We start from the raw sequence: 15,196 nt of genomic DNA, 5'->3' as shown, positions 1-15,196 counted from the left end.
TGGGGGTGAGACAAGGTCCCCCTGGGGAAGGAGTAGCCACAGAAGCCAGAGCTGGAAGACACGCGGTGAGGTCAGCTCATCTTCAGTTGGCGTGAGGCTGGACACCAGCCCTTATTCCAGGGGTTTTAAACCCACAAGTGGTGGGGTCTCACACCTGTGTTGAGGGGTGTTGGCTTTGCTGCAGTCTCTCTTGTTGAAAACATTTCTTTTCATCCAATTTCAGGTTTTCCCCCCTCTTTTCCTAGAAGGCAGAAAAACTAAGCCTACGAGCGCATCTTGTCTAGAGATCTGCCTATTTTACAGTGAACACTAAGAATAGTTAAGAATTTCAACCTGAAGCACCAGCCTGTCTCTCACCTCTCTTGAACTTAAACCAACCTTTCTTCCCTTTGAGTCTGACACTGTCCTCTGTAGCCAGAAAACCACCTCTCACCTGTATGCGTCTCTGAACTTGAGTGTGACGACCACATGTAACCACGTTTGGGGCCTCAGTGTTCTGTAAGGTAGAGATGAACACTGGGCTCAAAGGCTCTTGGAGTCACTCAAGTAAAGTGATGAGGGCGAGGACTACAGTGGCAACACCACACTGAGGTAGAGAGAGGTGAAAAAAATTGAGGACCAGGCAGTCTGGTGAACATAAGATGTACTAGAAGAACCTAATAGTCCTCTGGTCCAGTGCCTTCAGGCAGACATGGAAACTGAGGTCCAGACGGCATAATGACCTCGCCCAAGGCTGTGCACTTAGTCACCAAGGCAGGAAGGGGCTGGATTGCCACGCCTGCCTCACTGCTTCCTTCATGCAGTTTCTACAATAAACTTCACTTGTCCTAACAGTACTTCAATAAGTACCATTAAATATTCTTAAGGTACTATTTTTTTTCCCATTCCAATTTTAGCCTTTAATTATGTGGCAATGTGGTAATATATAAGGTTCTGTAAAATATTCTTTTTTTTCTTTTTATATTCCCCATACAATTGCAACTCCCTGATTTTGACCCCAATCCCTCCTTTCCCTGCCCGCCCCCCCCCCCATAGTGTGTCTCTGGTTCATAGTTGTTGATTTTGATTTTTTTCTTTCTTATAGTTATTCTTTTTCCTGGTCCCTTATTTAAGTTTTCTAGATTCCTGCTATGAGTGAGACCATCCGGTATTTTTCTATTTCTTTCTGGGTTATTTCGCTGAACATGATCCCTTCCAGCACCATCCATGTTGCTGCAAACTGCATGTGTTTATCTTTTTTGAATGCTGAGTAATATTCCATGGTGTGTGTGACCACATCTTCTTGATCCAGTCATCTATTTTTGGGCATTTGGGTTGTTTCCAAAGCTTAGCTATTGTCAACAGTGCTGCTATAAACATAGGGGTGCAGGTGCTCTTTGGAATGGATGTTTCTGTGTCCTTTGGGTAAAAACCTAGGAGTGGAATTGCTGGGTCCTATGGAAGCTCTATCTTTAATAGGTTGAGGAATCTCCACACATTTTAAGGTACTATTTAAATGCTTTTAATTGTACTTCAAAATAGCTCTCAAATCAGGACACACCTTACAACTGATCACATGTCAGTATTTGGCAACTGTTTTTTCTTAGTGGTCTATTTTGAAAAGCTGCATCTCGTAACCGACAGCACCTTCCGTTTGATGGGATAGAGCAGGCAGGAGGCCTTGCCCGCTTCGGCCCGAAGGCTCCCGGGGCTATTTGTGAAGTTTAAAGAAAATAAGCACGTGTACAGCACTGCAGCCTTCGAGGCACTTCCAGGAGAAAGTATCCCCCAACACCCGACCCACCTTTGGCGGCGGCCGGGCAGGTATAACGGTGGACACAGACCCTCGACCTTAGAGCTGGCATCGACGACTCGCGCGGGGTTGGGAGGCCCCCCTCACGGCCTGCCCCCCTCACGGCCTGCCCCCCTAGGAGTGGAATTGCTGGGTCCTATGGGTCCCTTTCCGGATGCAGCCTCACCAGAAACCGGCTCATTCCAGGCTTTCTCGGATGGAAGCAGGTTCTGCCCCCTTAGGAGAGGGGAGGACTCTGGACCGGTCTCCGGGGCGGCAGCCTCCCGGCGCGGCCTGGAGGGCCAGGGGCTCCCCGCTTTCCACCTGCTCGCGGACAGGGCCGGGGTTCGGGTCCAGCCCGCGAGCAGAGGGGCAGCCCCGCGGGGCGACCACGCACAGCCCAGAGCAGGCCGGGGGCCCGGCCCCTCCTCCGCCCTCGCGGGTGGGTCTGCACCCCGCGCGGGGCTCACGAGCGCCCCCCGCCGCCCCGGCCTGCGCCACAATGTCCCTTCCCCCCCTCCCCGCCCACTCCGAGCCCCGCCCCCGGCCGGCGCAGGCCCCGCCCCTTCCCAACCGCGGGGCGGCAGGAGGGCCGGGCCGATGGCGGTAAATCAGAACCACACGGGGAACCGCCGCGGGGTCATCATCCCTTACGGCGAGAGGTGACTGAGGGGCGCGGGGTGTCGCCGGGGGCGGGGTGGGGGCGGGGGGCGGCTCGCCAGCGCTTAGCAAATCAGGATCCTTCCCGCCTTTTTCCTGCGCCTGCGCGGCTCCACCCCCCGCCAGGGGCGCATGCGCGACGGCTCTGGTGCGGCGTCGCGTCCGGAGCGTCTGCACCGGGTGAGGGGTCGGGTGGGTTGGGGGGCGGGGGGAGCGCGCCCCTGCGCGTGGGGGTGCTGACCGCGGACTGGCAGGCGGCGGACCCCTGGGAGCCTGTGACCTCTGTCGGGGCGGAGGCCGTCACCCGGGGCGAGGCCCTGGGCTCTGGGGCGGCGGAGGAGCTGTGTGTGGAGCATTCTCTCCCAATGTTGGGAGGCCGCTCCACTCTTGGGGGCCCCTGAAGGCCCCTTTTTATCCTTCGACCAAGAAAAACGCCTGGTTTTCCTCAAGGGGAAACACCCGGGCCAAAGGAAGAGCTGCCGGGGCTGAGCTGGGGGCTCCCGGGCACGGCCGGGCCACGGGGTGCGTCTGTCGGAAGCTCCGTTGGGCAGGCCCCAGGGCTCAAGTCCGCATCCTTTCCTTCTCCCCTAGGGCATTTTCTGGGCAGATTTATGGGGTGGCCCAGACTACAGTCCTCCCTGGTCCCCAAGGACCCGGTTCAATTCTGGGGCCCCAGCGGGCCGCTGACAGCTCGGTGACCCTGACCTGGGCTAGGGCGCTGCCCGTCCCCCGCTGGTGCCAGGTGGCTGGGTGACTTCTCAGGTTTTCCTTTTCTGACTTGGATTCGCCTCTTTCCCCTATCTGATGTCTGGTGGCTCTGGCCAAACCTCTAATACTGGACAGTGAAGACCGTGGGCATCCTTGCCGTTTTCCTGATTTTTTAAAAAAATGATTTTATTTATGCATACAAGAGCTGGGGTGTAGGCCAGAGGTGGGGGAAGGTGGGTAGGTGAGAGGATTCACCAGAGAGAGTGGGGAGCAGAGTAGGTGGATCTACTGAAATACACTGCTGAGGGAAACAGCGGGTGAGACAGGAGAGGTCTGCTGTGCCATGTGGGTCAGCTCCCTGGCCGGGCATCAAACTCATGCCACAGTGGCTGGTGATAGCTTGATCGTGCTGAGACTTTAACCCCTCTGCCACCAGGGAGGCTCCCTTTGTTTTTATTTTTTTTAAAGATTTATTTATGCATACAAGCACTGGGGTACAGGCCAGAGATGCGGGGGGGTGAGAGGATTCACCAGAGACAGAGTGGGGAACAGAACAGGCAGACTGAGTGAAATACACTGCTGAGGGGAGCAGCAGGTGAGACAGGAGAGGTCTGCTGCGCCATGTGGGTTGCTCCGCGGCCAGTGGGGATGGAACCGGCACTGCAAAGGCTGCTGACAGCTTCACAGCACTGCGCTCATTCGCCTGCGCCACCAGGGAGGCTCCCCCCTTGTTTTTAAATGGATTGCCTTTTTGTTGACAACCATTTGAGTTGTCATTCTAGATATTTGAGTTATATATTCTAGATATTAAACCTTTAGCAGATATAGGATTTTCAAATATTGTTTCCAGTCTTAATTGTCCTTTCTTTAGCATACTCTGTTGGGGAGAAGGTTACAATTTATCTGCCTTTTCTTTTGTTACTTATGTTTTTGGTGTTTTATTTAAGAAACAGTTGCTTAGTACAAAGTCGTTAAATTGTACACCTGTGCTTCCAGTTAAGTGGTAGTGGCCTTGGAGGGCAGCTAACATTACTGAGATCTTCTTCTTGGATATCTATGCTGAGATCTTCATGTGTGTCAATTTGCATAACTTCTAAATGTCTGCTGTCTGCCCTTTCTTCCCCACAGTGTCTTGAAGCATTGTGAGGATGTGGACCTCTCCTTCCTGCAGTGGCCAGAGGAATCCCATCTCTTTAAGGGTACAAAGAGGGGGATGTTGTTTCTCACTTCATACCGGGTAACTTCTACTTCTACTTTCATCTGATTAATTCTGCATTTGTGTTCCTTAAAAATGGAGAGAGAAATTAGATAGATTTTCAAAGTGTTTTTTTTTAATTTTTTAAATTTTTTTTAAGATTTATTTTTTTTATTTATTCATACAAGCACTGGGTACAGTCAGAAGCGCGGGAGGGTGAGAGAATTCACCAGAGCCAGAGCGGGGAGCAGAACAGGCAGAAGGACCGAAGTACACTGCTGAGGGGAGCAGCGGGCAGCAGGAGAGGTCTGCGCGCCATATGGGACCCTTGCCCGGTGGCCGGGGAGCAGCCGGGGATTGAACCGGCGCTGCAGAGGCCGCGGGCAGCCTCGCAACCCAGCGTTCAACCACTGCGCCACCGGGGAGGCCCCAAAGTGTTTTTTTTTTTAATTTATGTATTTATTACAAGCACTGGGTACAGTCAGAAGTGTGGGAGGGTGAGAGGATTCGCCAGAGCCAGAGCAGGGAGCAGAACAGGCAGACTGACGAAGTACACTGCTGAGGGGAGCAGCAGGCGGCAGGAGAGGTCTGTGCGCCATGTGGGACCCTCGCCGGTGGCTGGGGATCGAACCAGCGATGCAGAGGCTGCGGGCAGCTTCGCAGCCCAGAGCTCAACTGCTGTGCCACCAGGGGAGGCCCCAAAATGTTTTTTTTTTTTTTAAAGATTTATGTATTTATATAAGAACCGGAGTACAGGCCAGAGGTGTGGGGGGTGAGAGGATTCACCAGACACAGTGGGGAACGGAACAGGCAGATTGACTGATATACAGTGCTGAGGAGAGCAGTGGGCAAGTCAAAGGAGGTCTGCTGTGCCATGTGGGTTGCTCCCTGGCAGGCCGGGGATTGCACTTGTGCTGCAGAGGCTGTGGATTGCCTCATAGTATGGTGCTTAACCCTTTGCGCCACCAGGGAGGCCCTCAAAGCAGTCTTGCCCTTAGGGTTGCTCTTAACAAAACTCTATCCATGGGGCCTCCCTGGTGGCGCAGCAGTTGAGCGCTGGGTTGTGAAGCTGCCCGCGGCCTCTGCAGCTCTGGTTCGATTCCTGGCTGCCGGGTGAGAGTCCCACATGGTGTGCAGACCTCTCCTGCCTCCCGCTGCTCCCCTCAGCAGTGTACTTCATCAGTCTGCCTGTTCTGTTCCCCACTCTGGCTCTGGTGAAGTCTCTCACCCTCCCGTGCTTCTGACTGTACCCAGTGCTTGTATAAATAAATAAATAAAATTTAAAAAAAAATTAGAAAATCTCTATCCATGGACAAGTTGCATCCCTTTCCCAAAGTTTCTTTCCTCCCTCAGGTGATCTTCATAACCTCACATGCAGCCAGTGACCCCATGCTTTCGTTCATGATGCCGTTTGATCTGTTGAGTAATTGCTCCATTGAACAACCAGTCTTTTCTCCCAACTACATTCAAGGAACCATTCATGCAGCTCCGGATGGTAAGTATTCTCCCTCAGAAGTGTTTTGCTCATCTCAAAAGCTTCTAGAAGGTTTAAGATTCAGACTTGGTTCACATTGGCATTTAAATGAAAACTGCCCTGTCTCTTTGGGCAGCACTTTTCTCAGTGTCTGTGGTGTCCATCTGTTGCCAGCTCTGCCAGCCTTTTAGTGAGTGTGTGCCATTTCTACCCCCAGGTGGCTGGGAAGGACAGGCTACTTTTAAACTATCCTTCAGAAAAGGAGGTGCCATCGAATTTGGCCAGTTGCTGATGAAAGCGGCCTCTGCTGGTGAGCAATGCTAATGATCTGGTAGGCACTTTGGGGGTTTGAGGCGTGTGGAATTGAAGTAGGACTGTTATCTAGTGGAGATTTCCTCAATTCTGGTCAGGCAGTGGCAGTGGCACATTTATTCAACAGGTATTTCCTGAGCCGCCTACTACGTATCATGTATCACACTGGGTGACGGGAGCGCAAAGATGATGCAGCGCCTCCCTGTAGTACCCGATAATTTTCTGTCCAGTTAAATATGGCCTCAGATATTATTGACTTCAGGGCAGAAAGTCCCAGCTGCCTTAATTCTTCTTGCTCTGGCATGAGCTCTGTCTTCTCTGTGCTTTGCCTTCGAGTCTTTGAGACTTAGTTGCTACCTTTCATGAGGAGAGAAGAGGTTCTGCCATGCCCTGTAGCAGCCATGTCATGGAAGTATTTTGAAGCCAAGCACTCTTTTTTATGATCTTTTTGTTCATTCTAGCCTCCCTTCATGCCCCGCTTTCTCTTCGCCTTTTGTATTCCAAGTCAACCAGATTGTTTTGTGCCTTGTTCTCTTATCTCAGAGACTTCGTGCTATCTGCTCTGTCTGGAATGCTCCCTTGCCTTCCACCCTTAACTCCAGACTAGTAGAGACATACACTGTCTAGTGGAGACAGGCATATGCAAGTACATTATTGGCTCTAAGACACGGGCTGTGGTAGGGGAATGGACAGATTTCTGGGACACACAGAGCTATGTAGTTTCTAGCCTAGAAAACTGGCTGGATTGTGGTGCTATAAACCATGGTCAATGGTATGAGACAATCTAAGTTGGAGAGGAAATAAATTCAGTTTTAGACATATCAGTACTGGTAACACTGAGTGCTCACCACACACTGGGGGGTGTCCAATGCGTTTACATGTGTGGGTTATTTTATCCTCACTAAAACATTATGATGTAGGTATTATCATTTTCTTCATTTTATAACTGGGGAAACTTAAGGCAGAGATGGATATATAATTTCCCAAAGCTACACAGTTAGCAAGTGCAATGGAGCTGGTATTTGAATCCTAAACCTACTTTCTCTCTAATTTTTTTTTGAAAAAAAAAATCTATAAAAAACTGCAAGAAGGGCCTCCCCAGTGGTACCGCGGGTTGAGTGCTGCGCTGTGAAGCTGTCCACAGCCTCTGCAGCGCAGGTTCGATTCCCGGCCAGCCAGGGAGATACCCACATGGCACAGCAGACATCTCCTGTCTCGCCCGCTGCTCCCCTCAGCAGTGTCTTCGGTTTGTCTGCCTGTTCTGCTCCCCGCTCTGTCTCTGGTGAATTCTCTCACCCTCCCACACCTCTGGCTTGTACCCCAGTTCTTGTATAGATAAATAAATCTTTAAAAAAAAAGTTTCAAGAATATTGCAGTGAACTCCCATGGACCCCTCATCTCCAGTCACCCATTGTCAACATTTCCCACAATTGTTTACCTTATTCTTTTTTTGCTTTTGTTGTTACTGAACTGTTTGGGAGTAAGTCACAAAGGTCATTTCCTTTATTCCTAAATATTTGAGTGTGTAATTCGTAGGAGCCTTCTTGTCTAACCTCAGTATACTTACCAAATTCAGGAAAATTTAATTTTGAAACAATACTATTATTTCATGTTGTTTATATTCAAATTCAAATTGTTTCCAAATTCTAGCTTTTTTTTTGTAATCCAGGATCTAGTCTCACATTGCATTATTTATTTATTTATTTTTAATTTATGCAATAGCTGGGGTACGGGCCAGGGGTGCAGGAGGGTGAGAGGATTCACCAGAGACAGAGTGGGGAGCAGAGCAGGCAGATGGACCGAAGACACTGCTGAGGGGAGCAGCAGGTGAGACAGGAGAAGTCTGCCGTGCCATGTAGGAATCTCTCTGGCCGGCTGGGAATCGAACCGGCGCTGCAGAGGCTGCAGACAGCTTCACAGCGGCCCTCAACGCGCTGCACCACCGGGGAGGCCCTAGTCTGGTATTACATTGAATTTAGTTACTCTGTTTCTTTGGTCTCCTTTAATCTGGACTCAACCTTTTTTTGTTTTTCGTGACATTTACATTTTAAAAAGAATACAGGCTTGGGCCTCCCCGGTGGCGCAGCGGTTGAGTGCTGGGCTGAGAGGCTGCCCACAGCCTCTGCAGCGCCGGTTCAATCCCTGGCCGCCGGGTGAGGGTCCCACATGGCGCGCAGACCTCTCCTGCCGCCCGCTGCTCCCCTTAGCAGTGTACTTCGGTCCTTCTGCCTGCTCTGCTCCCTGCTCTGGCTCTGGTGAATTCTCTCACCCTCCTGTGCTTGTGACTGTACCCAGTGCTTGTATGAATAAATAAACAAACAAACAAACAAACAAACAAACAAATAAATCTTTAAAAAAAAAAGAATACAGGCTTATTTTGTAGCACGTTCCTTCATTTGGGTTAGTCTGTTTCCTCTTGCATATGTTCAGGTTGTACATCTTTTTTTTTTTTAAGATTTATTCATTTATTTATTCATACAAGAACTGGGGTATAAGCCAGAGGTGCAGGGGGGTGAGAGGATTCACCAGAGACAGAGTGGGGAGCAGAACAGGCAGCTCCACCGAAATACACTGCTGAGGGGAGCAGCGCGTGAGGCAGGAGAGGTCCTGGGGTATTGTTGGACACGCATGTCATGGGATGTAATTCACTTGGTTATTTGGTTGACAACTGCCTTTTCTTCTCAGCCTCCAGAGGAGTCCCACTTAGAAGCCTGACTGTGCTGGTCGCACCGGGGAGCATGATGTGCACTTCGCAGGCGCCTTGTGTAGGTAATACATGCCAGGCAGCTTTTCTTCGGAGGTAGAAAATATAACAGGCACTTAAAGATCGCTTCAACTGCTAGCTTGCTCCAGTGCTGCCGCAGGAGAAGCAGCAGAGGTTTGGAGGGTTGGGGCTGGAAATGGTTGATTCCTTGCCCTCGCTTCCAGATGAAAACCCTGGACCTCAGTTCATAGGCTTGCTTTTAACTATAATGTATGAACATGTGGGGAAACTGAGCAGCTCCAGTTAGTGGGAATAGCCATTTCCTGCCTCCTTGCTGCATGATGTGCATGTCTGTGGGCTTTAAATTTTGTGTACAGACAGACCTCAATAGTTACCCTAGTTTTTAAAATCTAACATTCAAAATCTAGTAGTATTGTTAAGGTTTTATAAAAATTATTTTAGTGAGTTGAAATTCACATTATAATCACTTAAAACTATGCAGCTCAGTGGTATTTAATATATGTGTATTATTTACAGCCATCAGCTGTCTCTAGTGCCTAACACCCAAACCACCAAGCCAGCATTTCTCATTGTCCCCTCCTCAGGCCCCTTAGGATCCTCTAACCTGCTCTTTGTCTCCGTGGTTTTGACACTGTCAAATACAATGTAATGAAGCTCTACCCTTAAGGTTTTTTTGTTTGTTTTTTTTTTTTTAAATTTATACACGAGCCGGGGCACAGGCCAGATGTGCAGGAGGGTGAGAGGATCCACCAGAGACAGAGTGGGGAGCAGAACAGGCAGACTGACTGAAATACACTGCTGAGGGGAGCAGTGGGTGAGACAGGAGAGGTCTGCTTGCCATGTGGGTTGCTCCAAGGCCAGCAGGAATTGAACCAGCACTGCAGAGGCTGCGGACAGCTTCATAGTGCGGTACTCAATCGCCTGCGCCATCAGGGAGGCCCTACCCTTAAGTTTTTATCTAAGTTTTGTAATTGTGGTTCTTATATTTACATCATTGATTCATTAGAAATTAATTTTGCATAGGGAATAAGGTTAAGGTCCAACTTAAATTTTGCATGTGATTATACAGTTTTCCTAACATCCTTTGCTGAAGAAACTGTTCATTTTCCACTGAGTGTCTTGACATTCTTGATGAAAATCAGTTGGTCATAGATGTTTATTTAGGTTTATAGCTGGATTCTCAGTTCTACTCCATTGTTATAGAAGTCTTTCCTCATGCCACTGCTACATTGTTTTGAACTCTGTATCTTTGTGTATGTTTTGAAATAAGGAATTGTGATCCTTCTAGTTTGTTTCTTTTTCAACATGGATTTTGGCTCTCCATGGTCCCTTGCAGTTCCATATCAATTTGTGAATAAGTTTTCCCTTTTCGACCTCCCTGGTGGTGCAAGGGATTAAGCACAGCACTATGAAGTTATCTGGAAACCTCTGCAGCACAAGTTCGATCCCCGGCCGGCCAGGGAGCTACCCACATGGCGCAGCAGACTCTTCTGACTCGCCCACTGCTCCCCTCAGCAGTGATTTTCAGTCAATCTGCCTGTTTTGCTCCCCACTCTGTCTCTGGTGAATCCTCTCACCTTCCCGAACCTCCAGCCTGTACCCCAGTTCTTATATGCATAAATAAACAAATTTAAAAAAAAGTTTTCCCTGTTCTGCAAAAAAGGCCATGGGATTTTGATAGATATTGTATTGAATCTGTAACTCACTTTGGGAAGAACTGATACCTTAATATTAAGTCTTCTAATCCATGAACATGGGAAGTGTTTTCATTTATTTAGGTTTTTAATTTCTTTCAGTGTTTTATAGTTTCCAGTGCAGAAGTCTTTGGTCTCCTTGATTATGCTTATTTCTAGGTATTTTATTCTTTTGGATGCTATTGAATATGGAATTGTTTTCTTATTTTCCTTTTGTATTATTGTTAGAACTTTTTTTTTTTTTTTTTTTTTTTTTTTGTGGGACCCTCACCTGTGGCCAGGGATCGAACTGGCACTACAGAGGCTGCGGGCAGCCTCACAACCCAGTGCTCAACTGCTGCGCCACCAGGGGAGGCCCTAGAACTTTATTTTTAATTAAATTTTTCATTTTGAGATATAGCTTCACATGCAGTTTTAAGAAATAATACCAGAAACCTCCTTGTATCTTTTATCCAGTTTCTTTCCCAAGTAACATCTTTCAAAACTGCAGTACAATAGTACAACTGCTTGCTACAATCGAAATGCAGACCACTCCATCACCACAAGTATAATCCCTTCTGTTACAGTTACGACTTATAGTTACACCTGTTTCTCTCCCATTCTCTCCTCCTTGACCGAGGCAATTAATAGTTTTCCATTTCTTATTCCATTTCTATAATTTTACCATTTCAAGAATGTTACATAAAAGGACTCATGCAGGATGTAGGCATTTGGGATGGGGTTTTTACACTCACCCTGATTCTCTGAAAATTCAGCTAGGTTGTTGCATGTACCAGTAACTGGCTGCATCTGGTTGCTCCTCGGACCCTAATATATGTTTTCTTTTGGTCAAATTGTAGTAAAATGTCCCCATTTTCATTTCTAATTTGAATAATTTGAGTTTTCTCTATTTTTTTTGATCAATATTAGCTAAAATTTCATCAATTTATTGATCTTTTTGAAGAACCACCTTTTGGTTTCATTTATTTTTTCTATTTTTCTATTCTTTATTTCATTTATTTATGCTTCAATCTCTATTACTTCCTTCCCTCTGCTACCCTTGGGTCTAGTTTCTTCTTTTTTTAGTTCCTTGATTTGTCAAGTTAGGCTGTTGATTTGAGACTTGCTTTTAAATCTTAGCACTTACAGCTGTAGATTTCCCCCTTGGTACTGCTTTTGCTGCATCTGTAAGTCTTAGTGTGTTATGTCTTTGTTTTAGTTCCTCTCTCAGTACTTTCCAGTTTCTCTTGTGATGCCTTGCTGGGTGCATTGATTGTTTAGGAGTGTGTTGTTTAATTTCCACATTTGTGAATTTTCCAGTTTCCCTTCTGTTATTTAGCTTCAACCTTTGTGACTAGAAACGATACTTTGCCTATTTATCATATGAAATCTATTAAGACTTACTTTTTGGCCTAACATTGGTCTATCCTGAATACATCTCATGTGCACTTGAGAAGAATTCATATTCTGTTGTTGAGTAGAGTGTCCTAGATGTCTGTTAGATCCCGTTGTTTATTGTGTTTTTTGTAAGTACTCTGTTTACTTATTTTCTGTTATTATTATACATTACTGTGAGTGTAGGGTATTGAAGTTTTTCCAGATAACATTTTCCAGATAACATTCCAGACCTATATTTCAGGAATTATAAGCCAAAGTTAAAATTATTTTAAATTTCAAGCTAACAATTTAAAAATTATACATTAGTCTTTTGAATTATGTAGAAAATTTTTAAAATGCAATTACAAACCATTGTTACAATATTAACTTTTCTGGTTGCCAACTATTTACCTACATTGAGCTCTTTATTTCTCTGCACAGCTGTGAGTTGCTGTGTGGTGTTCTTGCACATCACCCTGCAGGGCTCCCTGAGGCATTCCCTGCCCGCTAGGTATGCTGGTAGTTGACCTCCAAGATGCCATCTCTCTGGGGTGGCTTCAGTCCCTCCTCACTGTTAAGGAATTTGACTGAGTAGGACTTTTTGTTTGATAGTTTTTTTTTTTTCCTTTGAGCACTTTGGATATGTATCAGCCCACTACCTTCTGGTCTCCACAGTTCTGGATAAGAAATCTTTTGATTACATTATTGGGATTTCTTTGTATGTGATGATTTGCTGCTTGTGGCTTTCAAAATTTCCTTTGTCTTTGACATTTGGAAGTCTGATTGTAATGCGTCTTAGCAGGGATCTCTGGGTTCATCTTACTTGGAGTTCATTAAGTTTTCAGGTATTTATATCCTGTCTTTCATTTCTTCAAATATTCTCTCTGCCCCTTTCTCTTTCTTTTCTTTTTAGGGATTCCACAGTGTGTATATTGGTGTGCTTAATAGTTTTCCTCTGGTCCCTTAGATCTGCTCACCTTTCTTCAATCTTTTTCCTCTCTGTTCCTCAGACTTGACAAGTTCCTTTGTCCTATCTTCAATTTCACTGATTCTATCATCGGCCTGCTCAGATCTGAATTTGAATTCCTCTGGTGAATTTATTTCAGTTATTGTGTTGCCAATCGGGTGGGTTCTTGTGTTCCAACAATTGAGGAATAATTACCGACACACCGGACTGAAGATTAGCAAACTCAGGTTTATGGCAAGAAAGACCCCTGACAGCAGGAGGGGGTCCAAGGGAGGAGCCCCCATTGCTAGGGTGCTGTTTCCTTTTTAAAGGGCTTCAGGGACTCTCCACTGCTCTCAAAAACTCCCAGGGCCCTTTTTCTACTTTGTGGTACTTTTCCACTGCCCTACTTTGCCTCATCACCCCCTTGCCTCATCACACCCAGAGGTGTGAAGTGACCACAAGTGCTGTTCTTTCCCTATACCTCTCCTGTGGCTGCCAGCTCCTGCCTGCCAGCCTCATGGCTGTCAGCCTTTGCCCACTAGCCCCCCACTCCTTCAGTTGGACTTTTCAACTCCAGAATTTCCTTTTTTTTTTTTGGTTAGGTTTTCCATATCTTTATGGTTAGTTCTCTTTTGTTCATCATACATTGTTTCCTTGACATCTCCACATTTTCCTTCATTCTTTGAGCATCTTTAAAGTTTTTAAATCTTTTAAATTTTTTTCTAGTTAGTTTAAATGTAAATATGGATTACAGCAAAATAACTTGACAGTTATCCATTCACTTTGACCCAGTTAAATCACTTTGGAAATGTAACCAAGGAAATAAATAAAATCTGTGTTTATTAATTGGAAAATTACAATACAGGAATTAAGGAGCACCTATCCATATGATAAAATATTATCTAGCTTTTGATTTATGAAGTTAATATAAAGAAAACTTTGATAATGTGAAAGTCATAAAATTTTACAGTTACTATAATCATGCTTGTGTAAAAAATATTAACAGAGGGGCCTCCCTGGTGGTGCAGGGTGTGAGTCACATTGTTATCAAGTGATCACCAGCCACTGTGACATGAGTTTGATCCCCGGCCAGGGCGCTGACCTCTCCTATCTCCCCGCTGCTCCCCTCAGCAGTGTATTTCAGTAGATCTGCCTGTTCTGCTCCCCACTCTGTCTCTGGTGAATCCTCTCACACCCCCCCTCATACCTCTGGCCTGTACCCCAGCTCTTGTATACATACATAAATCTTTAAAAAATACATTAATAGATATCCTACAAAGAAATACAACAAAATAATGTTTGTCTTTGATGATGGGATTATAAATGACTTCCTAAAATTTGTCTTTATTTTACAAATACATATTCCTCATAGAGCATATATTAGTTTTTTCATAATCAAAACGTGCTTAATTAAGTAAAATATATGCACAACTGTAAATGTACAGATATAACTTTGGGGTTGTTTCATGTTAATTTAAGTCCTTCTACAATAGAAAATGATAGTTTTCAATTGGTGGTGGCTGAAGAATTTAGTCATAGCATCAATGTGTCTGAACTCTCTTTGTGTCTCAGTTAGCTTCAGCATTATTTTTTCATTTCCCTCCTCCGAACTTATTCCTTGTCCTCAGTTATCACTTTAAGAAATGAGTAACTGAACTTTTTTTTGTTCTCAGCGTACCCAGTTTTTGTCTATGGTGCCCCACCAGGATATGGACCCCAACATCCAGGATATGGACCCCCACCACCAGGATATGGACCCCCACCACCAGAAATTGTGCCCTCACCACCAGGATTTGTGCCCCCACCACCAGGATATGGATTCCCGCCACCAGGATTTGTGCCCCCACCACCAGAATATGGACCCCCACCTGAAGGAAGTGAAGCCCCTCCTACAGTATATGAAGCCCTGCCTGCTGGAAGTGATGCCCCACCTCTGGAAGATGAACCTTTACCTGTTGAAAGTAGAGCCAGGAGTCAAAAAGTTGTAGTCCATCCTGCTAAAGATGAGACTTCTTTTCCCTCTACCTCTTCTCAGGCCAATATTCCACCTTCTAAGAAGTGAACCTGGAAGACTCACCAGGCAGAAGTGGCTTCCTAAAATTGAAGTCAGGAGGAGGACTGAGGAACATGATTAAAGACCCATCCCAGGTATCTCTCTCACCTTTGCAGGACAATCTTATGGGGCTGTTGAAACTTACTTTCATGCTTAGATTTTGGAAGCAGAGTCAATTCTTGATGAGATGGGCTAAAGGAGCAGTAGAATTGTAGGGCTAATTCCCCAGGAATTTGGTTGACATTAGGTGTATTTTTCAACATTCCTTGAATATGAGTGTGAAAGAACTTCTGCCTCTT

General features: G+C 46.1%; 1 protein-coding gene across 1 annotated transcript; it reads left to right on the top strand.

The window, feature by feature from the left end:
• Nucleotides 1-2,371: 2,371 nt before the first annotated feature.
• Nucleotides 2,372-14,906, top strand: WBP2NL (WBP2 N-terminal like; the record flags this gene model as incomplete). Its single annotated transcript, XM_084254888.1, has 6 exons — nt 2,372-2,433; nt 4,268-4,376; nt 5,688-5,829; nt 6,026-6,118; nt 14,551-14,738; nt 14,880-14,906. 6 exons carry the CDS (start codon nt 2,372-2,374, stop codon nt 14,904-14,906), a joined length of 621 nt encoding a protein of 206 aa, XP_084111014.1.
• Between the last annotated feature and the right edge of the window lie 290 nt (nt 14,907-15,196).

This window comes from Talpa europaea (assembly GCF_964194135.1).
Source record: "Talpa europaea genome assembly, chromosome: 15".
NCBI lineage: Eukaryota > Metazoa > Chordata > Mammalia > Eulipotyphla > Talpidae > Talpa > Talpa europaea.
This window is presented reverse-complemented; position numbering and strand designations above follow the sequence as displayed.